Here is a 27,444-nt window from a genome sequence, read left to right as displayed (position 1 = left end):
CCAAATCAGAGAAGGAAAAAATTATAAGTTGTTATTATTCAATTAAGCTATTATTATTTCAGTAATCACTGGATGGGATTAGGGATACTTAAGGTGCGGCGCTTTTATTGTTTCAATTTCTGTCTTATAAGTTATTTTTAGGTAATTTTCATAAGTACTAATGTAAGCTTAAAATAAAACGGTAAAGTTATGAGCGAAATTAATATTGCGCAAAACAATAACACTTTTTCTTTAAGTATGCACTTCTAAATGTCAAGTACTGAGAAATATTACAGAAAAGCTTAAAATATAAATATTAGTATATATTTACAGGTAGTTTTTCTTTTCTATCTTCTTTGGGATCATTTGGATTATTGACTTTAAGTCTATACTAAATCATCTTTCATATTCGATACATAGAAACATGTTATTATTTATGGGAGGTTTATGGTAAGTGTAGGTATATAAATAAAAATAAATAAAAATAGATTATAGTAATTTATTAAATTATCCAAAATAACTCCACTTTAAATTGTATATCACAATAAAAGGAATAAATACACTTAAACCGAGAAACTTAAATAAATAAAATAAAATAAGTTTAAATTAATTATGATGACAATTTAACATTTATATATACAACATCATCATATACATATATAACTAAATTAAGTTTCTTAAATAAATAGAGGCCCGTCCCGACTTCATTTTTTTAAAAAAACACCCTGGACCCGATGGCAGCGCTACCTGCTGGGTCCAACTTAAACCATTCAGGGGGTCCCTCAAGCACCCTCAAGCATAGACAAAATTATTCATCGTCATAGGTATAGAACAATTATATACATCTCGCAGATTAATTAGCCATTCAATTACCAGCCTAGCCTTTTTAATAAATTATACCGTTAAATTTGCCTGACATAAACTCAATTTCCACATAACAAAATATGCCAAAAGTTTAATTTATGATATTGTATATAACTAAATTATTATTTACTAGCATTACATATTCTATTCTGTGAACGGAAGATGTATTGGCTGAATTTCAATCAGGCTGGTGTATAGGACGTTAATAAAATGGCTAGGCTGTTAACTGAAAGGCTAATGAAAGTAGTTGACGTGTCATATATAAAGTTTGCATGGACCTAATTTTTGTCACTGTGATTTGATTTTTTTTTAGCATAAATATACATTTAGTTATTTACTTAAGTGTGTATGTGTGCTCGTCATTTCTTTGCCTTTCCATTTTTTTTCTGGAGTATTCATTTTCTTTTCCGCTAATCCTCTCGCAAGTCATTGCGTTGTAATTATATATTGCTAGTACATAGGTAAGTGGGGTTCTTCCATAAGACAATCGACATTAAATAGCTCATTTATTATTTATTTATCTTTCTAAATATAATAAATAGAAAAGCAAATTGTTCTTTTTGTATACCACTTTTGCTCTATTATGTTAAATACTTATAAATATTTTTATTAGTCGGAGAATTAAACGAATCATAATTTTATTACGTCTTTGGTAATAAAAATTTTCTTATACCCGCACAGTAAGTTGGAATGTATTCGTCCCACACAATATCTGCCGGGTCGCAAGGGAATGTTTCTTTGTCGATTGGTGAGAGAGACTGCGCTAAAGCTCTCGTCTTTGACGCCTTTATGATCCAATTATTTGATGAGAAATATTCCAATGTATTTCGGACCAACGATACTTTGGCTTGGATTTTTATGAATCTATGAATAAAATAAAAAAAATATATATATATATTACAGGAAAATATATAGAACATATCGATAGCTTTAAACCGAAATAACGAGTAGTTTTTGTGGCTAAGTTGTTCGTAATTATTCCATATCTAAATTTTGTATGCTTACTTAGTAAAATATTTTAGTTTAGACGTTCAACAAAATATGTTACAAAGGATGGTCCTACAGTGAATATTGAATATTTAATTATTGGTAAAAAGGAATTGTCTGTGAATGAAAAAATTAAAGAGAAGACTTGTAGCCTATACCTCCACGCCACTCTCACGGGGGTTGACACAATAAGCATCGTTACAAATGTATTTATCCAAGACATGCAGGTTTCTAACGAAGTTTCCCTTCGCCACCGAGTACGAGATTCATATAATTAATTTAAGCATATGAAAATTCTGTGGTGCTTGCCTCAGTTTGAAATCACCATATGGTGATATCCTCACGAGGATATCCTCATGTGAGCTCATTTGTTAGTATGGCTTTGTAAGGCTATAATTAAATTTAATTGTTGTGTAGAATTAATATTTGTTTATTTTTATTACCTGGCTTTTTTTCCTATTAACAATAAAATTATGTCTCCTATATAGGCCGGTATCGTTTGCAGTATCAGCGTTATAAGGAATACCAGCATTTTATTCTGCGTGAAGTACACGAATGGCAATGGTACATCATCTAAAACAGTTAAAAATATCAATCTGGTTAATGGATCGCCTCGTGGAGAGTTGACCACAGCCAATACTGTGGTTATTCATTCTTCTTTATACAATTATTGTATCGAATATTTGTCTAATTAAAATAAAGAGAAAAGACCTGTACGAAATAAATTAATATGCACAAAAAGTAAAAAATAATAATTGCGTAATTCTTCTAGAACTTAATTATCAACTTACTTTATCTACTCACCAATATGTAGGTACGATCTATGTGTTTACCACGCAAGAAGATAAGTACCTACTCACTTTAAACTCAACATATACCTATGAATATATATTGTGTATCTACGTTAACTTTTCAATACCAATTTGATGAAAGGATGAATAGATAATACTTATTTAAACTACAAAATAAAGGTAATAATTAATTACTTACAACATTTATTCTTGTAAGCATCTTCAATGATAAGTTCACTCAAACGTTTCACTTTTATTGGATTTTCTGCACTCGAACTGCAATTGTATACTGCGACATCTTTTGACCTGCAAAGAATACATTTAAATCCTCAAAAAATAAAGAAAACATACTGTGATTATAACAAACGAATAAATTTAAATTATTTAATCGTGTTCACTGAATAATAAGACACAAACACTGTCTGAATTTTCATGTGTGCTATGACGTCAAATCAAAACAAATCCTATGATTTGAAGGTTGCGTCAGCTCTATATAATAAATACATTACACTCATTATATGCAAATATGTTATAATATCGACAGGATATTTACAAATAGATGCAATTAAAGAACACAATTTTAAAATTTGTACTAGTTTGATCAAGCCCACTCGCTGGGTAACATTCAATAGTTACGGTTTCTAACTATGTTTGATCGTGTACACTTTGAACCATGTCACCATAATTGAGGCCTGTTTATATCTGATGTTGACATACCCAGAAGTTGAAAAATGAATGACAAATCACTGAAGTACCTTTTACATTTCGTAGCAGCAACAATTATTAAATTTGAAACATAATCAACTGGTATGAGATCAAGACAATTTGAAGGATGAGCGAGGATAACACGGTTCAAGCCCTTAGAGATTGTAGTAATGAGGGCGGACGCTCCAAACCAGTTGTCAATCCATCCAACAAGAGGCTCCGTTTTGCTGGAAGATACTGCAACATTCAGAGTTGAAAAGAAAATCAAAAAAATAAAAAAAAAAAAGATACGCAAGTCTTCACACCTAATTCAACGATTTATCCAACGCAAATAACATGTGGCTACATTTTAATGATACTGATAAAACTCTTGAAGTAAAACAATACTTAAACTTTGTCTTCGAATTAAATAAAATTATTTGTTCTTTTAATAATATATTTAGCAACGTGATATATCTAATGCGGTCTAGGTCCTAAGCCTTGGTCTAATTAAGCAATTGTTGTATCGACACCAAATTACACAATTGAAATTAATTAACGAAAATTACAACGATATTTCGTAAGCGGTAATAATTTTATCTTTTTAGTTATATGGTAAAAATAAACTAGCCGTTAATCGTACGAGTAAACATAGACGCATTTTAACGTCAACAATATTAATAATTATAATCGCTCGGTAAATAATAACAATACATGATAACACAAAGATAAAATAATTACAGTAAACACTTTAGGAACTAATTTTTGTGTGACTTTTTCTGACCTGTCCATTCAAAATCTGTTATAATTAATCGACATCAAAACAGAATATACATTTGAATTAAATTAACTACTTCCCTTCGAAATATTAAACTTTTTAAATATGTTTTTTAAAATCTTAGTACCGAGAGAAATCTCCATGACGAAGATGAATTACACTTTTAAAAGAATTATCATACCGACTAGCTGTTAGAAGAAGTTTAATGAAATACTCACGTACAGAAGAATTATATCTATATAATGATATTACACTCACCTACAGATGGTCGGATTATCACAGATGGTATGCGGTCACTATTGTCAGCTATCAGGTTCTCCGCAATCGCTTTTGTGAATGTATACGTATTGGGTCTGTTACCTATGGGGATAATAGTTACAGTAATATTAATAATTTCGTAATCGTGTATAAAAACTTTATCGTTAACCTCATTTTTATATATCTTAGTAATGCAACTCTGACTTTTGAACGGGTGTGAATTATGTGTCAGAATTTACTTCATTCTTATACAAGGATTATTTAAAACCTTGCGTGTGTGTTTGTGTGTGTTTCAGTGTGAATATGTGGCTATATATATAATATTTCGAACCGTGTCATATCTATGTGTGCGTAGATTTAATTTTATGACAAACAACCATTGACGTTACCCGGTTATTTATATGTTTAAGATATAGTTTAAGTAATATTTCACCTATAAGATTCTTTACTTGTTCTTCAGTTAGTCCAATCTCTAGTAACTTTTTCAGTTCGTTCAAAGAAGCTGGCGCTGGATATATGACTTCCTCTATAACATCTCTGTCTGAATTCGAATAAGCAGTTGAAACGTAAACAAAGGCCTAAAAAGACACAAGATTTTTATAATCGTAAAAATATTCCAAATTTTACACAATAAATAAATATTGAAGACTTAAGATATTTTTGTAAATATATATCTAAATATTATGTTAATTGGACTGAAATAAGATTTAAAATTAAACATCCTAATTGAAAGAAAAATTAAAAAAGAAAAAGAGTATATACTCCTTAATTTACTAATGATTAAAATTAGTTGATACTGAGAACTATTAAATTGAAATAAAAAATTGAAAATACAATGTTCAAAATAAATTTCGTTAGAAAAAAATATATAGTAAAACATTATTTTAAAATTAAAATATTTAAAGTATGAGCAAAATGTTCCAATCTTCATTAGTAATACAAACTATTTAAAAAAAATCAATCGCAAGACTAGATTCAGACACAATAACCGATGAAGTTAAACAAAAATTTGTGAAAACTAAAGTTACAATAAAATCAAATATAAATAATTTTGGCGAACCAGTATACGTCTTAGAAAATAGAGAATCGAATGAACTGTTTTCATATTATTTTAAACTAACCTTAATATTCTTCATGCGATGACTGAGTTCGATTACCCTTTTGGTACCGGCCACGTTAATGTTCATAGCAACTTCTAATGGTTCGTTGAACTTGATTGTTGCAGCAACGTGGTATACTATCGAAACCTAAAACCGTAAAATTTAAGTTCCCCAGATCACTTTGAATGTTCTTCGTTGAATGACCTCAAAATAGTTGACCCCACAATGCATACTTATATTTTTACAAATATTATAAACAACTCAGCATGTATAACGATACAAATTGCTTAGTATTGTGAGTTTAAGGCCTTTAATATAAGAGTATTTTAAATGAATAATATTTCTCAAAGTTATCCTTATAATCACACGATTATACAATTGAGATAAAAATTCGCAGGTCTTAGAATACAGCATTGCTGGTACTAAAACTTAGATATAAAAGTAAATTTAATAGGCATTATTGTATGCCAATCGCAGCGATTCTGTCTTGTTTTTGAAAATATATTATTTTCATTACATACCTTACTAGTTAGAAGTTCTTCATCCTGAGCGTTGAGTCCGAGTTTAAGTTCGGAGATGTCGCCCACGATTGGAACAATTTTGTCAAAGGCTTTGGGATTTTCATCTCTTAATCTCGAGAAAATCTGAAATTGAAGAAACAATTTAAAAAAAATACAGATATTTAAGCTAACTTATTTAGAGTATTAATAAATCCAGCCATTTACTAAGGGACAATATAGTATATACTATTACAGAAATGAGTCGACGAGGCTTTATTCCTAGAAGATAACGCCGACCAAAGCCAGAATTCTGAGTCTTCAACTCTCTTTAAGAGAGCGTCTTGAGAGGGGAAATAAGGAGTTAATCAGTCTTCGCCGGTTTGACGGCAATTGATGAGAGGACAACATATTATTTATTTTTAGTTAATAATATGTGTATAAAAATAATTATTAAGTCTTAATTGTTCAAATATTTCCGTCACAACAGTAATGACCTTCCTGAGAAGATGTTTTAAAATTCCAAATGTTTTTTTTATTGCATCAATCTAAGATCATCGACGCCGGATCAATATGTATTTTACCAATTTGTATTTTTTTTTATATTCTAGTATTTTATTAAAAAATACGGTTTGAAATAATAATGAGTCATTTTTTGTCTAAATGTAAGTAACGTTTACGTATAAAGATATTGTTACTTATAAAAAAATGTTTTCATGTAAAGAACTCCTGAAAAGTAGATGTTTTGAAATTTCACCCCTGTTCGTGGAATACGACGAGCCCGCCTTTGATTAAATAATGTATCATATTATTTAATGAAAAGCCGGCTTTGAACTGCAAGAATATTGGCACAGGTTCGGACGCACATTGAATATTAAAATACAATTTTAAGGATTTTTTTTTTAAGTTCGCGCCAAATAATGATTTAAATAATATTAATAGAAACCAAAAAAATATTATCAACGTACCGGCTGTTCCAGAATCTTCTGGATTCTTTGCTGCGCAACCGTGTTTTTCTTGTCTCGGACCATTACGTAAACTTTGTCTAATCCAGGACAACTGTATAGTAATTTTTCTAAGATCACCTAAAACATGCAATCAATACATATAAATATTTTATTGAATTATCGTTTTTAATATATGTGACATGTTAAAAAAACATCGACATCAAAATTTGTCTGAAATAAATCAATTGCAACTAACAATGTCCAATATTAGTTAAATTGAGATGGTCTAATTTTGGAACACTATTTAATACATTACCAGCCTGTTAATTTCCCACTGCTGGGCCAAGGCCTCCTCTCCCTTTGAGTTTGAAGGTTTGGAGTATATTCGACCACGCTACTCCAAAGCGGGTTGGTGGAATACACATGTGGCAGAATTTCGTTGAAATTAGACACATGCAGGTTTCCTCGCGATGTTTTCCTTCACCACCGAGCACGAGATGAATTATAAACACAAATTAAGCACATGAAAATTCAGTGGTGCCTGCCTGGGTTGAACCCGAAATCATCGGTTAAGATGCACGCGTTCTAACCACTGGGCCATCTCAGCTCCACTATTTAATACAATACAATAATAAACATAAAAATACACAAATAAACAAAAAAGTTTTCGCCAAAAATACGTAACTATCTATGTATAGGCATAGTGGTTAAAATGTCGCAAATTTCTAGAATTTTTATATTTATAGTCTAAAAAAATAGAACCACTTACATTGACCGAATTAACTAATAGCAATTATTCCTTATAACATCAGTAATAGATGCTTCGAGTTTTTAAGTTTTACATCATTCGATTAATTTAAATATTTTATTCTGATAAATATTTACACATATATGTTTCAGAATATAGAGAAGAATTCGTAAACAGTTCTGTATCAAAGAATTTAAAATATTTTTTTCGTTTCTTCTTTAGTATTACTGACTTATCTTTCACTAACACAGTTTATTCACAAACAGGGACTTAATACAGTTTGGGTAGAAACTATAAGACTTAAGTATTTTTTTATCTGTTTTATCGACGTAAGGGTTTTTCTACTAAGCCTTTTTAATGTATAGGGTACAGTTCATAGCCGCTTACATTTAAGTAAACTGTCTGTCTTATATACGAATACGTTGGTCGGAAGTGATTGATGTTTGAGTAAGAATTCCATTCGCATCATCCTTTTCTGATTGCATTGCTGTTTCTTCCTATTTGATGTACATTTTGTATTGTATTGTAAAACTACATGATGATAAAGTAATTATTATGAAATAAAAGTTGAGAATAACAGTTACCTTTCCTAGAAAACCGGTGCCTCCAGTCAGAAAAACAGATTGCCCTTCGTAGCATTCTGCGACCGTTTTGTACATTTTGAAGACTCGTTAAGATGCCTTCGGCGTCTGAAAATAGAACTTGATTAATCGTTTATGTTTATGAAAAATATCGTATCAAAACCGACCTACAGTACTAAATTTGAAAAATTTTAAAAACGTCAAATTTTTGTGTTTCTATCGTATACCGTGAAACTATGAAATCTAACTAAGCATTTGAAAGGTTCTGGTCGTATTACTTTTTTTTGTAATAAATAATCTTCTTCAACCTCAAAAACTACGCATTCAATGAGTATCCTAGTTCATGCGTATCCAAAAAATTACAAGCTGAGTTCTTTTTAAATATCTTCTTAAATTTTTTTTTTTTTTTTATTACTACAGCTCAAACATCATTTAACAAAAAATAGTTAATAGCAGGAATATCGAAAAATAATGGAGGTAAGAATTAAAAAAATGTTTTTCCTATATTATTGCTACAATTAGTTGATATGCATAGCATTGATGACCTGATTAAAAAATACAATCTAGAATTAAATTAATTCTAGATTATATTTTAACACAGTAACACAAATATATGCACACTTTTAACACTGTTATGCACACTTTTATTTAACACTGACCTTCAAGTTCAATTTGGAAAAAATTAACGTTATAATTTTCTTATCCGACAGTTGAATCTACAAAGTACTACCTATTCTATATTTATCATCTGACTAGCTTTTAGCCGCCTGCGTCGCTGGGCGTTTTAAAATTTATTTATAATTATTATTTTTCTTTATTTATTTACACTCATGCATAATAAAGAAAAAAAGAAAAGAATTATTATTTATTATTATTATTAACGGAAGCCATACTTTTTATATTTTGAATATATTTATTGAACATATAATATAATAAAATAATAATTAATAGTGAAAATAATAAAATTAATTACAGGAACACCGAATTAAAAAAATAAATTGAATTTTCGCGGCAAACTTAATCGGCCTCTGACTCCGCCTCAACTCGTTCAATATTTTCGAAGTCGGAAGCCCTATAATCTCTTTTACCTTTTTATATTACTACATTTTATTTTTAAACAAATAACAATAGATAAAATGACATTTATACATAACCTATTGAATCGCAAAACGCACTTACACACACATACACACACACACACGCACACATCTACCTAAAACAGTTGAATACTGCTTCTTAATTTTTTTAAGAAAAAGTACAATATTAATGATTAAAATTTTTGTTATAGCTGCCATGAGGCTTACCGGCATTATATATAGTCTATCATTTGCGCAATCTCATGTTCTTACTGTATACCAATTTTTATAAAGATTGGTTCAACCGTTCTTTAGTTATAGCGGGACATACAGATACACAGACAAAAATTACAAAAATGGTAAAACTGATGTCAGTGAGTCATAAAACAAATATGCCGAACTTCGACAAAAAAATTGACTATACAGATATACTCTACAGATTTATATATAGTATATAAGTATATATATATATATATATATATATATAGATTAGAAGAACATACAAATGTATATAATTTATTACTGTGATGTTAAGATGACAGCCTTGGTCGTAGGCCGCGTTGACTTAAGGATCGACCGTTATGGTATATTGTAATACTTTATACGTATTGTTGTTACAAACCTTCACCTTAAACATAAATTAATCATGGGAGACCCAGTTGGAATTAAGTTACTTCCGCCATATATAACGTATTAAGTTATATATACAGACACTATGAAATAAATTATCTACAACTGAGACTTGAAATTGAATAATTTAATGACAAGAAATATTTTTCTTACTTCAATAATATTATATTACACTGTATATAATATAAACAGATAAAAAGAAAGAAAAAGATAGAAAAACCGGGGCTGGATAACGCTTAACGCTTACGTATAACACATAATTTCCCTTACGTGACGATTTCTCTCAGCTTACTCAAACGTAAAAGAAATTCGTTCCAAAAAAAAATTATCTGTAATTCAGAGAGTTGTTTAACGTTCGTAACGTTTGAAAAAAAAGTCATATAGAGAAGACAGCCTTGAAATTATCTTTGATTAGAAATTTCTTACGAAACGATCACATTAAAAGATTAACGTCACTTGTGACGATAATTTTATTTTTTTTCGTATTATTATTAGCTTGGACTAAATATACATTATAAAGATAGAAGGTGTTGCATTGCAATAAGATATAATATATATACCTATGTCCTGTACATATATTATATCTAATTACATTTATATCAAGTCACTAGTAGAGGAACATCTTAAAACGTTCCAAATCTTTCTTCCTTCTTGTTCTCCCCAAAGAAGATAAGAAATCTCTCCGAAGAGAAGAATTTAGTCTGACAGAACTAGTGACCGTTATTTACTCTTATCACGTTAATAGATACATGTGTCATATAATGTAATCATTTATGACAAACTTGTCCGATTTGTCATTGTGGAAAGATTTATGTCACGAGGTCATTTCGCTCATTATTTATTTTCATATTATTGAAACTGTAAAATATCTTGTTTTTATGTCATATCGGTAGGTGGACTCGACCATGGCCCATAGACATTAGTACTGTAAGAAACATTGTAAGTTTCTCAAATTGCCAACGCGCCACCAACCTTGGGAACTAATATGTCAAGAAAGCTGGGGCTTTCTACGAAGCCAAGTGGTTCAAAGTCAAAGTCAAAAATCTTTATTCAATATAGAAGTGTTTACACTTGCTTATTGATAGTCAAAAATCTACCACCGGTTCGGAATTTAACACCTCGGACCTGAGAAGAACCGGCGAAACAAACTCAGCGGGATATTTTTTTTTTGAATATATAATAATTTTTTTTATATGCAATGATTTAGCTGTATGACATACAAGTTTGAATAGTTTAGAGTAGGCACTAACATAACTGATAAATGAAAAAGACCGGTTGTATGATCTTTCACTATAAAGTTCATACAACCTCTGCCTACTCTTGTGAATTCCGACAGTCGCCCAATCATTAAATCTAAGAAAATTCCTAGAATTGACTGTCTTCGAAGTAAATATGGCATTAAATTCTGTTTTAATTAATTTAAAAAAATTGTTATAAAGCTCATTAGAATTATCATTTAATTGTAAATATGAGAGCTTTGCCTTGATATTACTTCTGAACTTCTCATTTCGATACAAATTGATTGGAACAAACGTCTGTTTTAAATCATTAACATTATTTTTTATTTGCGAATTAAATGAAGCCAACTGTCCACAATGATCAGAACTTAACATATTTATAATACATTTATGATTAGATACACAGTTGGTAAATATGTTGCATGACTTTCTCACGATTACATTTGAAATTACATATTTTGTGTTGCAAAGAGGAACTATATCGACCTGACATCTTTTTTGGTGAGAACGACAGATTAAAGACAATTTAGATTATTAATATCTATACAAATTTTATATAGAGGTTCAATTTGTTTGTTTGAATTTCGGGGGTCTCCTTAACTAATGATCCAATGGCAAAAATTCTAATAATTTCGCTGGTAGTAACCTACGTTATTCCTGAGTGCTTTGGGGTATGAATTATATTTACGTCACGCATATTAATTAGAGCTAACAAAATTTTTAGCTGACGAGTCGAAATAAAACTCTTAAAACAGAATATCTCTAGAAGATATCACAAGATCTATTTTTTGTGTCACCAAAAATATGTGTTTTAATTACGTGCCAAGCTTGGGCGCGTCACTAGTCGTATTATTAATAGATTAAATTTAAAATTTTGATCATTCATCGAAGGTGTTTGTTCGTTATTTTTAGTAAGATATATATATATATATGTTAAAAAGAGAAGTTAACTATTGAGTTTCTTTGAGGTTCTTCTCGGTAGAATTAATATTCTGTAATAGTGGTTGCTTGACGATTAAAATTAATTATAAAGAGTCAACTTGATATACGTATACATCCATTGACGTAAATAATTGCATTATTTAATAAGATAAGATTAAGTTTATCGTCTCAGTATATTCTAGAGGATATTCTCTTGTATATCATAATGAGTACTTTTTATTTTTGATTTCTCGTGAAAACTTCTTACCTGAATATTATTTTAATTTACTTACGAATATTTTTGTCTAGTTAACCAACCAATTCAATAATAATTTAAATTTTACTGTCATATACAAGCTATAACGGTATTTTAAATGTTTAAGAAATAAGTCCCGACACCACGATTCTATCTATTTCAATTGGTCTTATGCACGTCTCGAATCAATTTTAAATAAAAATTATTTGGTAGGATCGAAACTCGATATGCCATGAAATAGCGTAATAAAACAAATATACGTTCTATCTAATAGCACGAAGTACCAAATAAATGGCACTCGGTACCATATAACAGTATGTTTATACAAAAACTTAATACCTGTCAAAAATCACACTGCTGTCGGACGCTGGCCCTTTTTCGTACAACATACTCGTTATATATGGTATGAAAAAGTATAGAAAAGGTATTTATTTTTGTATGTTAAGATAATAATTACATTTATTACATTAGCAGTCTGTAAATTTCCCACTACTGGGCCTCTACTCCCTTTGAGGAGAAGGTTTGGAGCATATTCCACTACGCCGCTCCAATGCGGTTTGGTGGAATACACATGTGACAAAATTTCGTTGAAATTAGACACATGCAGGTTTCCTCACGATGTTGCACATGCACATGAAAATTCAGTGGGTTTGAACCCGAAATTATCGGTTAGGATGCGCGCGTTCTAACCACTGGGCCATCTCGGCTCAGGATAATAATAGTTATCGTGAACTGTGCTAAAATTAATCTAATATTTAATTGAAAATAAAACTCTTCTACGATTGATGTTGATTTTGGAATAAGGACGTCGTCCACGTGAAAGCAGCTATCTGACACGCTTGCAGTATTATCATAATTGCCATAATCACAATTATTTTCGTAAATCACAATTGCAATGCAAATTGATTTTGATATCGGTATTCATTCTGATAATATAGCTATAATCCAAATGATACCAAAGTAACATTTGATTCTCCATGATTTAATGAGATCATCATGTTGTCATTGTTTTTTTTTTCAACCCCCTTTGAGTAAAATGTTGCCGCGTCTTTGATAACAGTTCAATGATTTTTCAGTTTTGTACACGATATTTAGAAAAAGGTTCGAAGTCAACGTATAAAAATCGACTTACTTAAACCGTATTATTAACATCATTATAAATATAAATTAACACCTTTAAAGACGTATCATTTTGTATGTTACCCAACAGATATTAATTGCTTAGTGATATGTTGATGGTGTAACTTTTCCAATAAATAAATAAATAAAATAAATAATTTCAAGGTTTGCAATTGATTAGAAATGTAAAAGAATCTCCAAAAAAATCATTAATGATCTTTAATTTTTATATATAATTCATTTATATAAATTTATATATACTATCGTGTTGCTGTGAATCTTTTATCAAAAATCTTTTGGCGTTTCCAAAATTTCCTTTACGCGAAAGATGTATGTCACATGTGACGGGTACTTTAAACATGTTTCTGTTTCTTGATTCACGACATATTAACGGGGATGAAACATTACTAAATATTCAATTACGACCTAGTATTGAAAATGTCTTAACAGAAAAATATAAAAAATAATCTCAACCTGGAATGTGAACCAATTATCTTGAGCCCTGCAGCCTCAAAAGCTAAGCACTAGACCAACAAGGCAGATAAGGTAACAAAACACTAAAATCTGTTCCAATCAAAGGAGAAAAAATAAGCAAACCATAGATTTACACATATATATATAACGGGACACGGTTACTTTGGTTGTTGATATGGATAATTAATGAATCGTGTAGTTGGCAATAATGTTTGATGGCTGATTTACTTTTAAGAGCGGATCACCCCGAATAGAGTTCTAAGTGTCATGGCAACGCGAGTTAAGTTTTGACAAGCTACTCGAATGCGATGGTTGCTTGCAAATCCATTTGCTCTTAATCGAGATGAATTATTGTAATCATTTGATATTATTATGGTGTACGATTATTGAATCAATACAGTGATTAGACGTTATTAAATACGTTTTATTTTGTGCATATCTCCATTGCACGCTTACATAGTCTTCCAAATGTCGGATCAATCCCCGAACCCAACTGTTCGGCATCCTGCTCCTCCGACATATAAATATCTTCCCTGCCATGCTGATAAATATATATTATTTATATACAACACTATTCCACTTCATTACTTATGTCCACTTTAATTTCACACTCAAATACGGATAACATTTAAAACGGAGGCCATTTTTTCACGAATATAATTAATGGAATTCAGCACTGAATCTATAAGTTCATCTGTGATCATTTTTTTCATTCACACGTATAACAAATGATGTATACAAACAAATAAAATTAAGATTATAATTAATATAATTATTAATTATATACCGGCTTGAAATAATTATAATTATTTATGAATAAAACTTATTGAATCGATAAGCTGATTTGGTTGAAGTGTATTATGTTTTATGTAAAGGAAAAATGTTTCTCACCCGTTAGTTATTTAGGTGCAGAGCCTCTTACGGTTTGACACGGAGTGAAGTTAAACCTAACGGGGCGATATTTAAAAAAAAACATTAGAGACATAAGTTAAGATTATTTGGAATATGCAGTGATAAAACATATAATCCGATAAAGGATGTTTTGTGATTATTTTTTATGATAGTGTTATAAATTAATTTAATTAATTGATTGCCCTGATCGTCTAGTGGTTAGATATCATACCGTACATGCGAGGTCCTGGGTTCTAACCCCAGATTTTAAATTGCAAAATTTTACAAGTTGAAACGTACACGTAGAGAGCCGAGATGGCCCAGGAGAACCGAGATGGCCCAGTGGTTAGAACGACGACATCTTAACCGATGATTTCGGGTTCAAACCCAGGCTGAATTTTCATGTGCTTAATTGGTGTTTATAATTCATCTCGAGCTCGGCGGTGAAGGAAAACATCGCGAGGAAACCTGCATGTGTCTAATTTCAACGAAATTCTGCCACATGTGTATTCCACCAACCCGCTCTGGAGTAGCGTGGTCGAATATGCTCCAAACCTTCTCCTCAAAGGGAGAGGAGGCCCAGTAGTGGGAAATTTACAGGCTGCTAATGTAATGTATGTGAAACGTACACTCCCATGTGTCAGAAAACAGCCAAAGCTGATGGTCTTATGTCTGGATTCTTCTCGGTCGTATCCCATCGGATTATGAGAACTAGAGAATACTATGTGCCTATGTTTGCTCAAACATTTATGCACTATATAATGTTCTGTGTAACTTCCGTTGTCGAAATCGGTCAGGGGTCATCATCGTCGTTGAGTTAGTAATTTTTGTTAAAGTGTAATTTTGATAGTTTATTGAAGTAATTGTTTATATTTTTCTTTAAGTTATTTATGAATAGGTTCTACTGAAATATTTTTCCTTTACTCTTTCTATTGAATACTTATTAAATTATCCCAGAAACCTTAACAAGCTAGCTATTCTGTAGGAACTAACTTCTGTTCTAGAAGGAATCATAAACGAAGATACACAAGGTCCTTACAAAAAAAAAATGTTAAAAACATAAAAATATTATTATAAATATATATTAAATAAATTTAATAGTCTAATTTCCGGAATTATAGTGATAATGATCTAGAACTTTTACTGTACTAGCCCCATTACTTAAACCCACAGATATTTTAAACCCACACAGTCACAATTAAAAATGGAGATCGGAATCCGTTGATACCAAATTAAGGATTTATTGACAGAATAATTTATCTCGATAATGTTCGTTAAGAAATTTGCATTTTAATGAATGCTGCTATAAAATTTGTTAAGGAAATATTTACGATTGGTAGTAAAATGTCATGTTTGTTGTAGTTCATTGTACGATAGTTACGACGTCATTGATAACTGTCAATTTTGGTGTCTGTAATTTTATCGAACGTAGTAATCTTTATATAAACTATTCCAATCAAAGTAGGAATAAAGATAAACAAACATTTTACGTATTTCATGCGATTTGCTAATAACTCGGCTATATTATGAACTAGTAAGAGCTTATAACTAATTTATCTTTATTTATAATACAATACTAATACACTTAACAACTCATAACCATTTTTCCACCAAGTTTCGTCGATTTTCAAAACGTCATTTAGTCGCTAATCCGTAGTGAATATCATCAATCAAGCTCTCGATCAAGGATATCGCGTCAATTTGCTGTCAAATGTTGTTTATTTAGCTTTTCTCCTTTTATGGTTGGAATAGAGTGTAGATCTGTTAAATCACGATGACGCGTCCTTGGATATTAAATTATTATGGCGTAAATAAATTACTGACACTCGTGCTTATAAAATATCTTAGACTAAGAGTACAGACAGCAAAAAAATGATAAATTATATTTCTTAAATATATATGATTAATACGCACATAATTTAATTTACGTGGAAAAGCGCGCTTTTTTAGTGAATATAAATGTTTGAATGGCTATATTAATTTGTTCTAGAACCAGAAAAAATAATTTACATATTATATACGTGAACAATGAACGATATAAGAAACATAACTTTCAAGAGATCAGTACCATAGAGTAAAAACATCGGTCACAATTCGAGAAAATTTTGTCGGAAAATTTTGATTACGAGGGATAATAGATAAGGATAAGGCTAATTAAACATGGTGCACTCAAACTTTCAAGCTGAAACATGGCAATACTATATATTGCTGTTTGGAGCTAAAATAAATAATACATTAATACTTACGTTTACTTACTCTATGGCTTGCATGAAACCCAGCTACCGAATAGGCAGTGGTCGGACCACTCATGGCTATCACCGGTAGAAGTATTCTATTCATTATATATGTATTGTTTTATATAATATAGGGGCTCTATTGTGACGTCATGATTCTTTTACGATTGAATTTATGTATAACCGTAATTATTGATTTGTGTTCGTTTCATAGTCCTCCTTAAACCTAACTGCGTCGTTTGTTTATGACAATTGTCTTTCCTGTTTCCTTTGTGACTAGTCAGTTATTTTTACTATTTTTGTACCATATTTCTTTTTCCTTATTAGTTCCTCTTGTGTCATACTTCCTTTCATTTTGTTTGTCATGTTTACATATATTTATCTTGTCATTTATTGTTTTATTATAAGCAGCATATTCCACTATTCTGCTCCAATGGGGGTTGGTGGATTCACATGTGGCATAATTTCTTTGAAATTAGACACATGCAGGTTTCTTCACGATGTTTTCCTTCACCGCCGAACGCGAGATGAATTATAAACACAAATAAAGCACGTGAAAATTCAGTGGTGCTTGCCTGGGTTTGACCCCGCAATCATCGGTTAACATGTACGTGTTCTAACCACTAGACCATCTCGGCTCTTGATGTTACATTGTTTTACTGTATCGTTGGTATAATAGCTATAAAATAAAACATAATCAGGGGTATTTATTGTTACTCGGGTTGCTATGGGCAACATCATTCTTAGCAATAAACTAACATGCAATTGAACGTGTTTTTCTATTATCCACAAACATCTCAAATATAAATTGAACTTAAATAATACTGTTTATAAATTCTCAAACAACCCATAGTTTGTAAGTTACTATAAACTGATAGGAAAGTCCTATCCAGAAGTCTCGTCTTATCATCACATGACGTTGACTATTATCAGTTGAGAGCGGCCGCGCCGAGCGTTTGAGAGAATGTTACTCAATCACGCAAAACGGTTTACCGGATCTAATTGGAATTTGGCATAGAGATAGTTTACAGTATAGCACATTGGTATGTTTTTATCTCAAAAAATATACAAATCACATGCACGCCCTCTTGAGCGGGCAAATAAGTTATTGATATAAAATTAAAGAAATGCGAATGTTACTAGGAAGACTTAACATTAAAGAAACGTTTTAGAGAAATATGATTGACGAAACATGAAATTTATTTGTTTCTAAATTTATATTTATATTAAACTTGACATAATTTTATAGTTATAATGTGTAAACGAATTATACGCAGAATATTACTTTATTCTGTTTACTTGAAGCTGGGTCTTCAGCTTCAGAAGTGGGATATTAAATCTATGAAATGATGTTATTATTCAACATCATCGAAATTTTAAACCAAATTAAGTTTTAAATTTCGAATCGTAGATATAGCATTAAATTCAGCGGTTATAAGTCCAAGCGGGAAGTTACTGAAAAAATAACTAGAGATAGTGCTTCACTTATATGGAGGATAAGAATGAGCGAGTTCCTCATCCTCAGTCATCCTCCTGCCCTTATCCCAATTTTACTTGGGGTCGCGCAGCATGTCTTCTTCTTCCATACTCCTCTGTCGGACGTCATCTCACAAGTAACATTCTTTCTAACCATATCGTCTTTCACACAATCCATCCATCGTTTCCTGGGTCGTCCCCTACCTCTATATCCATCCACATCCATTCTCAAAACCTTTCTCACAACATGATCAAGAGCGAGCGAGTAATTATTAATTAATATTATAATTAAAATAAAACTTTACCTTATATGCTAAAAATACAATATCTCATTTTACTTTCACCAGGACTTTGTTTCGGGTTAAGTGCCTTGATTTTATATTCTACAGAGTGTATCGAGATTTCATTTATTATTGAGCTTCTGTAATTAGTCGAGACGCTAGTTTTTGACTTGATGGACGCCGGCAACACTTGATCAAAGTAGAGCGAGAATTCCGCACTTAAAACAATTAGCTTGTTAAATAAATAATTACCAAATAAATAAAGTTCAAACAAGAGAACTGAGCACCACATGTTGCCATGGAGCCCTCGCCTGACGCGAATCCTCGCGCCTCAAACGAAACCACATGAAAATTCACTGACGCTTGCCTGACCTTGGAATCACCGGTTACGATTCACATCTTCTAATTGCTGGGCCAATACGGCTTTATACATTGGCCCTGCTTAAAATCATTTTTCGCTTTAAATCATTCATATTTTTTAAATTATTGACGAGTAATCTTAACTAATAGTTGATTTTTGGTCTTATAGATTCGTATAGATCGTAATATCTGAGCGACATAAGTTTCCAAGGTTGGTGGTGCAATGGTTATATAAGGAATGATTAAAATTTCTTACGGCGCCAATATCTAGGGCCATTGGTAACCACTTACCATCAGGTAGTCCATTAACCAGTCCGCCTACCTCTGCTATAAAAAAAAAATTGGATAGAATGGAATGAACTCATGGTCTCATCACGAATTGATCATAAAATAACCTAACCTATTCTTTGTTTAAGTTTAATTAAATTCAACGTTTCTCACGTTAAATCCCGTAAAAGTTTGTAAAGGAAATTCAATAAATCTTCGCACTATAACTACGTATACTCTGAAAGAACATTACATAAATCACCTCGTGTATTAGCCCGGTTTAATACATCAGTTTTTTATAAAAATGAACATTGTTTTAATAGTGTTAATACAGGCACACACATACATATACATTTATGTGTACATACATACATAATCGCTTAGGTCCCAATATAGAAGCATTGTGATTTCGAAGGATGGTTAATATTTTCGGTGCCAATGCCTTTGGTTGTTGGTGACCAATTGAAGTGGCCAATTTGTCAGTTGGCCTACCAATATCAAAAAATATTCTTCGCAGGATTGATATAGATGATAAAAAGGTTAATATTTATTGATTTTCATCCAAGATACATAAATCTGATCTAAAGTGATTATTACCTGTTTATGATTGATAACAAAACTAATGGGATTTTTGACGGATTTCTTCTCGGTAAAATCTACATATTTTTATTTCAATTGTATCACTTGTGTTCATCATTATCTATCTAAAGATACATTATGATGAGATTTCACTGATAACAATATTTTCTAAGAATATTCATTAGGAGAATATTTCGCAGGATAACAATTCCACTTATTTGATTAAATATATATTTTTTGATAATTGTTAATAAAATGTCATTAAAATATGGAAATAATACTTTGAACTGACCGCTTCCCACTACGGTAAATATATTCATGGCCTAAACAACTGTACCTGATAATTTATACAGTTGTGTGTGCACAAATACTCTTTTTTACACTGTGCACTTTGTATTTATTACCGCGCTCTTATAATCAAAATGCGATGGGACGGCAATTTTGATTCAACGAAATAGGATCAGGTCGTAGGCCAATGGCTTGACCACCATTTGATCAAATCACACAATATCTTAATTTACCAAGTTTGTACAAATTCAAAACGCGAATGTTTAAATATGTGAGTATTACAAATAGTTGTGAAAGAAATTATATTTATTATTATAATAATTATTATTTTATTGTTATTTATTATTTGCATGCAATTAAAAACTATTTTTAATTACGCATAATAAGAATGTCTCACACTCACCGACCTTTTTTTAAGTCATACTAGTGTATGCAAAATTTATTTCCATATATTTTGTACACAATTGTTAGTGAACTTAAAAAAATAAATTATATTAATAAATAAAAACAAAATCTCCTTACTATTTTAAATAGCAATTATGTGTAATTAAAATATTTAAAAAAGATCAGGCGCGGTATTTTGCGGAGTAAACATAATTGGATGTTCCATACAAAGACATTATTATTTAAAAAATTAATACAGACAAACAGAGTGACTATCTGCAACAAACATCGTGGTTACGACGGCGTTAAATGAATTTACATTTGGTGCGGTCTGTGGTTTTGATTGTTTGGTTTTGATAGAGGTGAATATTTTGTGAATTTATTTTATATTGGACAAATACTAATTTGCAAGTGCTTCTAATTTATTTGTAACTAGCTATTGCCCGCGGCATACCTCGTATTTTAGGGGTTGATCTATAAAAATAGCTTTTGTCTTTCCTTGTGGTTCTTGCTTAGCTCCCTTTGGGATGTTTTTAACAGAGTAGGTGTACCCACTGTTGCGTCACTTTATATTTACAACAATATTATGTATATTCACAGTAACATTGATCACTTTGATAGAATCAGTGACATTCAATGTGCACGAGACGGAAAGATATGCTTATAACGCCAAGTTTCCGACTCCGCAAAGTCAATAAATCCTTCTTGGGGTAAGGTACGCATTTCTATAAAAAAATACGCAGATATTTTAACTATACCGATTCATAAATTCAAATCATTTGTAAAAAATACATTGGTAAAGTAGGTATATTATTCGATACAAGATTATATAGATGATAAAAAAGCGTGGAGCTAATACTTGTTGACTTCCAGGCAGGATATATTATATACATATGTAGGTATATAATTATATATAACTAATATTTCTTTGTATTTTTAAATGTTGAAAAAGAGTAACTACTGAGTTACCGGTTCTTCTCGGTAGAATCTGCATTCCGAACCGGTGGTAGCTTCACTTAATATAGTTTGTTAAATGACGATTCAAAAGTGCTTGTAAAACCCTACTTGAATAAAGTATATTTTAATTTTGATTTCATGACAAATTTCATCGAATTCGGCAATTAAAAAATTAGAAGTTTGACCAGAAAGCGTAACATACAAACAGACAGAGTTACTTTTGCATTTATAATATTCGTATATATATTTAGTTCTTCAAAATGTACAAAATATAATTTAGATAAATATAATGTAAAAAGTTGATTTGAGTTCATTTGTTTATTTTTATTATTGTTTACTTATTTTTCCTTTCGTATAATTTCCATTTTATATTTTTGGTAAATTTCGAGTCTTGTGCGATATAATATTAATCAAATAGGCAACCTAATATAATAGCCTTTCAATTTACAAAAATAAGAGTAAAACCACTCCCAGGTAGTAAAACTATCCAAGATATGGTAACACCAGTTTTGGACATTTTAATAAAATACCTTGTAAAGTACAATAATATAAAACAGGTCCATCACGATTTAGGGCAAATACGGTCCTGCTTTCGTATACATTTTGATCATTTGATAAAAGTCGTGTATATACATATACAATATATATTATTAATATAATATGCATAAACTATTATCAACGCTAAGAGGTCAGTCACGATAGTTAACATACAAGACGACTCATTATATAACCGTTCCATTCGAGAAATAGTATTGAATACTAATAAAAATTAAGATATTCGCGCAATAATTTTTATGGTTTCCGTATTGCCGTCTTTGAACTTGATAACCCAGCATAAATAATGTTATTGTTTTGAATGATATAATCTGTGCGAGCTGTAGCTGTTCTAATGTATTAGGGCCAAGTGGTCATAATTTGTGTGAAGTGATGAATTTAATATTCGTTCTGCTAAGTACTGTGGTTGTAAATATCTGTGGTGAAAATTTATTATTTGATGATCGTGATGTTGAAATAGATAAAATTTTTGATGATTTACTTAACGGTGATTACGATACGAATATTGAATATGATGAAAAATATCAAATTAAAAATGAAGTTCAAGGTAATATAAATTTGATTTATAATAATATGTCCCAGTGGTTATAAAAGAATGAACGAAATGTTTATTTAGGACAAGGTACAATTATAAAAAGTATTAAAAAAAAAAAAATGATCATACTACTCAATCTACAAAAAAAGAACACAACAAAAAAGGAAAGAAAATATAAAAAAAAGGAGATTTAGTAAGCAATGAGAGTAATCGTGCCCTAATTAGGTGAACCATTCAGCTTCCAAGTTGGATTCCAAAACGACGTACTTAATTTTTTTTTTTTTGTAACCACTGAATTTTCATGTTCTTATTTTGGGTTTACAATTTCATCATTCCGTGATCGGCGGATAAAGAAAACATCTTCTGGGAAAACAGCATTAAATATATTGTCATTGTCATATTTTTGTCGTAAAAATTATTATGAATGCTATACAATGCCGTTGCAATACAAACTTGTATATTTATTATAAATTAATAGTTGAAACCTGCGCGTACCCGTTGAAATTCTACCAGTTGCGTATCCAAACTTTCCACAAGCTGATAGCTCAATAGCTCAGTTGAATATTCACTACACTTCCTGACTACTGATTGTAAAATAATAATAATTTAATTCAGGAACAACATTAATCAGGAACAAATTTAACACAGGAAAACTTAAATACTGTAAATATAAATAAAAAAAACAAAAACATTCAAACTATCATTGGCGCAGTAATCTATTCTAGACAACCGCGCACAAAATTGCTAGTACTAAATGTAGTCCAAAATGATAGGTTATGGATATTATATTTCAGAGGAACAGCCCCAATTATCAAATGGCGTATGGGAATGCGGCAATTGTACAGATATAGACGAATCTAAGCTGTTATTCAGCGACAATTTAGACTTGGACACGAATTATAGTGAAAATTTTGGATTAGAATTACAGGTATGAAAATTTAATCATTATTTAATCATTTAATTTAACTTTATCGAACACAATGGTAGGCTTTAAAGTCACCTATACCCTGTTCAAGTTAGCTTGATCTTAATATAAGGATAAGGGTTTTTGTAATCGATATTTGTAGCAGTTACTGCCTGTTATTTGCGTCCGTACCGTCCGACCGATGTAACATTGTACAAGCGTCTTTTATTTTCAGTGTTTCTATTTAAATTTTACCTTGAAGCAATAATATATAATAGAAAAAGTTTTAAAATTTTCGGATACCGCTTGAATCTTTAGGAACTTTTGTATTATATGTATTTTTTTAAATATTTTTTACAATTTTTAAAATCATTAAATTAAGAAAATAATATGTTCTTCATTGCGAAGTTATGTCGATGAAAATTTACGTGTGTCATTTTTGACAAGCTAACTTGTACAGGTTATATGTATAAGTTCTCGTATGTCGTTCTTGAATCAAAATAAGGAATTACGAACATTGTATACTCTGTTCCAATGGGAATAGGAAAGAACCAAAACAAACCGTACTTTTCAATATCACGAGAGTTTTGTTGAGAAGTCCGCTTTATGATTTACTACAAACAGTTCTTGATTAATATATCTTAATTTTTAGTACAACAATATTTCACTTAACTACGTAAATCCACTTTAATTTGACTTCCAAAGTAACGAAAACATTTTCGCCGACATTCAAAACGCCATTTTTCGATGAACGAACAATTAAAATGGAGGCTTCACTAAGGATGTTCGCTAAACGAATGGAGAATGAATAAATTTATATAGATAAAAAATATATTATTTTAGTTTTAACATACAGTTTAGATTTTTTTTTAAATATATAATTATTTAATTGGTTATAATATGGATTATAATATAATATAGAAATATAATATATAATATAGAAAGTTACATATTGTTCGATAAAAATGTTGTTATTTTATATATGTAGTAAGGTTTAGACAAAAAAATTAAAAGAATTAATTCATTTTATAGAAATAAAAAATCTTAAAATATAGATCAGTTTTATGCAAAGCAACACTTGTAAGGTTAATTAGCCAAGATATTATATTATGATGTATTTATTTAATACTATGTAATATATACACTATTTCAAATTCATAAGTTATAACTGGCCATAGTCACATAATTTAATTTAATTTTTGACTTTAATTGGAGAAATAAACTTAGATCCTTTTACACTTAATTTATAGTTTTGAAAATAATACAAATGTAAGATATTAATCGGAATTATCAAAAGTTTTTTTCTTACGACCTGGCTTTGTTTAAGCGAACTGTAATTGTAACCGATTTAGTATTTACGACCTTTTGCTTTTGCCTACTGACTTGATTTGTCATCAACACGGCCTACACTGATAGAACATTACTTTTTCGGTTTGAAGATTGAGATAAGATGTTATTTTTAATTACATTTTGTATTTTTTTTTTCAAAAAATGTAACGCTAAGAAATGTATTTCAAGGTCAAAGTCGTTTTAGATGTAAGATAAAATAGGAGTTTCTTTGAAAGATATATAAAATTTTATTTATTTAAAACCTTAGTTTTATATAATACGTCATATGTCTTGAAAATGCCACTTCATTATTAAAACATACAATGTTTCTTTTTATTAATGATGAAATAAAAATCTATTCATATAAATTAAATTGTGAGTGTGTTTCTATGACATCACTGAAAATAACTACTTATAAGCTATTTGCGAAATACCACGATCCAAATCCAAAACTAACGACCTAATTTTTATTTAAGCCTAAAAATGCTGCTATCTAAAAATTTTAATATGTACCTTTCTTGCAATTTATTTAAAAAATTACGTAAAACCAATAAAATATATCGTTCCTTGGCATTCTTTACCCATTCACTCAATAATTTTCTCCTCACTAGTGTAACTAAAATGTCATGTCAATTCAAGGTCAAAGTTGTTTATTTATCTTTTCTCCTATTCCCATTGGAATAGAGTATAGTTCCATTGCGCATAAGTTATGTGAATATATTCCAAATCAAAAAAGTTATTCCTTTTTTAATGTATTATTTTCTAGCTAATATTAATATTGTGAAGTAAGAAGTAAGTATTTTCATTAATCTGCCCCTATCTCCGTTTTGAAATGTACTCGTTATCGTCACAGTTGTGAAGTGAAAAACGAATTTGGCAGAATTTTACAAAAAACCTTTATGACGTCGTTCGTTAGCGGGAATGCTTTTGCTGACAAATCAGTTTTCTGCCACTTTAGAGGCGGATGTGTCGCTTACGTGTTCAATTGACAAAGACGATCCAAAAATATTCTTTTCGTTGGTTATAGCGAAACACAGATTGAGATAGAATAGTACTAGTCACTCTATTCAATTGGTGGTAGGGCTTTATGCAAGCCTATTTGGGTAGGTAACATCTACTCATCAGGTATTCTGCCGCCAAACATAAATACTTAGTATCTTTGTGTTCCGGTTTGAAGGGTAACCAAGCCAGTGTTACTATAGATACAAGGGACATAACATTTGAGTTCCCAAGGGCGGTGTCACATTGGCGATGTAAGGAATGGTTAATATCACTGACAGCGCTAATTTCTATAGGTGCAATCGATCACTTAACACCAGATGGCCTACGTATTACTTATAAAAAACTCTAGAGAAATCACACGGCATCCTAACTAACATTATAAAGTGGCTTTGTCCATCCATTACAATGAAATTTTGAATACAGAGAACAGGTGTCACAAAGTTTACCCAAAGCGTTTAAGGGGGCGCCCCCGTCAACTCAAATGTCTGTGAAGCCGCGATCGGAGCCTATTATGGATAATAAAACTAATTAATAATTTGTTTTCAGATTGGATTTTCTGTTAACGATATGCGTTGTATTACGATAGAAACGGAAGAAAATACTGTACGTCGAGTATCAGGCGCATGCGCGGGCGATGAAGTTACTTTGAGTGTTACCCAAAGAAGTCATTTCGAAGTGAAGATTTATAAATAATTTCTGAATGACTCGCGTAGAGAAGGCTACTTAGTCTTGCGATATAAATACAAAGATAATTTATATTGAACAAATTATCAAATCAGAGATTCATTGAAACAATACGAATATTAAATAAATGATACATACGATAATAAACAATAAGGAAATCGAGAAAAGACAAACCTTTAAAATAAACGTAACCATGAAAATAATATGTCTGTGATTTTTTTTTCTTAAATAATATTAAAATGGCTGACATACAAAGCACGGCCTACACTGGTGGCAGGAGACGAAGCATAAAAGGATTTTCCAAAGTGATTATCCTAAGGGGGTTAATTGGGGGATGAAATTTCGTAAGGTAATTCGTCGTTTCTGTTATGAAATATGAATTTAACTCATTCACATAACCCTAAATACCGACTATTTAGGCTTATGTGAATGAGTTAAAGTGAAATATTCAAGGTTTTTTTTTAATCTACGTCACCTAAGATGAAACTTAGGATGAAAATTTTGTAATTTTTTAAATGTTGGTATTATGAAAATCACTGTTTAGGCTCGTGTAGAAGATAGCGGTTATATGTATATATTTTTTAAATATTTTACGTAAGATGGTAAAATAGTTGATGTACCTGATGAGATACTTCATGTATAAAAATTTGCCTTTTTTGAATTTGATTTTGGAAATCGCTCTTAAGGCATCTCTTTATGCGTTAAAGGTAGACGATGCGATGCTTTTGAAATCCCAACCCATAGGGGCTAAATAGGGTATTCTATTTTGTATGGAAGTTATTAATTTTCG

At 30.6% G+C, this 27,444-nt stretch overlaps 2 protein-coding genes across 2 annotated transcripts; one reads left to right on the top strand and one right to left on the bottom strand.

Moving 5' to 3' along the window:
- Positions 1–1,241: 1,241 nt before the first annotated feature.
- On the bottom strand, positions 1,242–14,888 carry LOC113395961 (putative fatty acyl-CoA reductase CG5065). Its single transcript, XM_026633710.2, has 11 exons — positions 14,820–14,888; positions 8,218–8,322; positions 6,907–7,023; positions 5,963–6,085; positions 5,463–5,588; positions 4,775–4,919; positions 4,342–4,443; positions 3,377–3,563; positions 2,821–2,927; positions 2,274–2,403; positions 1,242–1,707 (listed from the first exon to the last, which is right to left on the bottom strand). Exons 2-11 carry the CDS (start codon positions 8,290–8,292, stop codon positions 1,485–1,487), a joined length of 1,335 nt encoding a protein of 444 aa, XP_026489495.2. The 5' UTR covers positions 8,293–8,322; positions 14,820–14,888; the 3' UTR covers positions 1,242–1,484.
- A 7,497-nt stretch (positions 14,889–22,385) lies between these two features.
- On the top strand, positions 22,386–26,835 carry LOC113395954 (uncharacterized). Its single transcript, XM_026633702.2, has 3 exons — positions 22,386–22,747; positions 23,530–23,663; positions 26,517–26,835. Exons 1-3 carry the CDS (start codon positions 22,573–22,575, stop codon positions 26,661–26,663), a joined length of 456 nt encoding a protein of 151 aa, XP_026489487.2. The 5' UTR covers positions 22,386–22,572; the 3' UTR covers positions 26,664–26,835.
- The last annotated feature ends 609 nt before the right edge of the window (positions 26,836–27,444 follow it).

This window comes from Vanessa tameamea, chromosome 10 (assembly GCF_037043105.1).
Source record: "Vanessa tameamea isolate UH-Manoa-2023 chromosome 10, ilVanTame1 primary haplotype, whole genome shotgun sequence".
Classification (NCBI taxonomy): Eukaryota; Metazoa; Arthropoda; class Insecta; order Lepidoptera; family Nymphalidae; genus Vanessa; species Vanessa tameamea.
Note: the sequence above shows the minus strand (reverse complement) of the source record. Positions and strands in the feature narration are given on the sequence as shown.

What these genes read in the sequence shown, in the direction of transcription:
- LOC113395954 (XM_026633702.2), top strand. Translation starts at nt 22,573, where the DNA reads ATGAATTTAATATTCGTTCTGCTAAGTACTGTGGTTGTAAATATCTGT. An exon ending in AATTAAAAATGAAGTTCAAG is followed by an intron (nt 22,748 to 23,529) that starts GTAATATAAATT and finishes ATTATATTTCAG; the next exon opens with AGGAACAGCCCCAATTATCA. An exon ending in ATTTTGGATTAGAATTACAG is followed by an intron (nt 23,664 to 26,516) that starts GTATGAAAATTT and finishes ATTTGTTTTCAG; the next exon opens with ATTGGATTTTCTGTTAACGA.
- LOC113395961 (XM_026633710.2), bottom strand. Translation starts at nt 8,292, where the DNA reads ATGTACAAAACGGTCGCAGAATGCTACGAAGGGCAATCTGTTTTTCTG. An exon ending in GCACCGGTTTTCTAGGAAAG is followed by an intron (nt 7,024 to 8,217) that starts GTAACTGTTATT and finishes TGCATGTTTTAG; the next exon opens with GTGATCTTAGAAAAATTACT. An exon ending in TGCTTACAAGAATAAATGTT is followed by an intron (nt 2,404 to 2,820) that starts GTAAGTAATTAA and finishes TAACTGTTTTAG; the next exon opens with ATGATGTACCATTGCCATTC.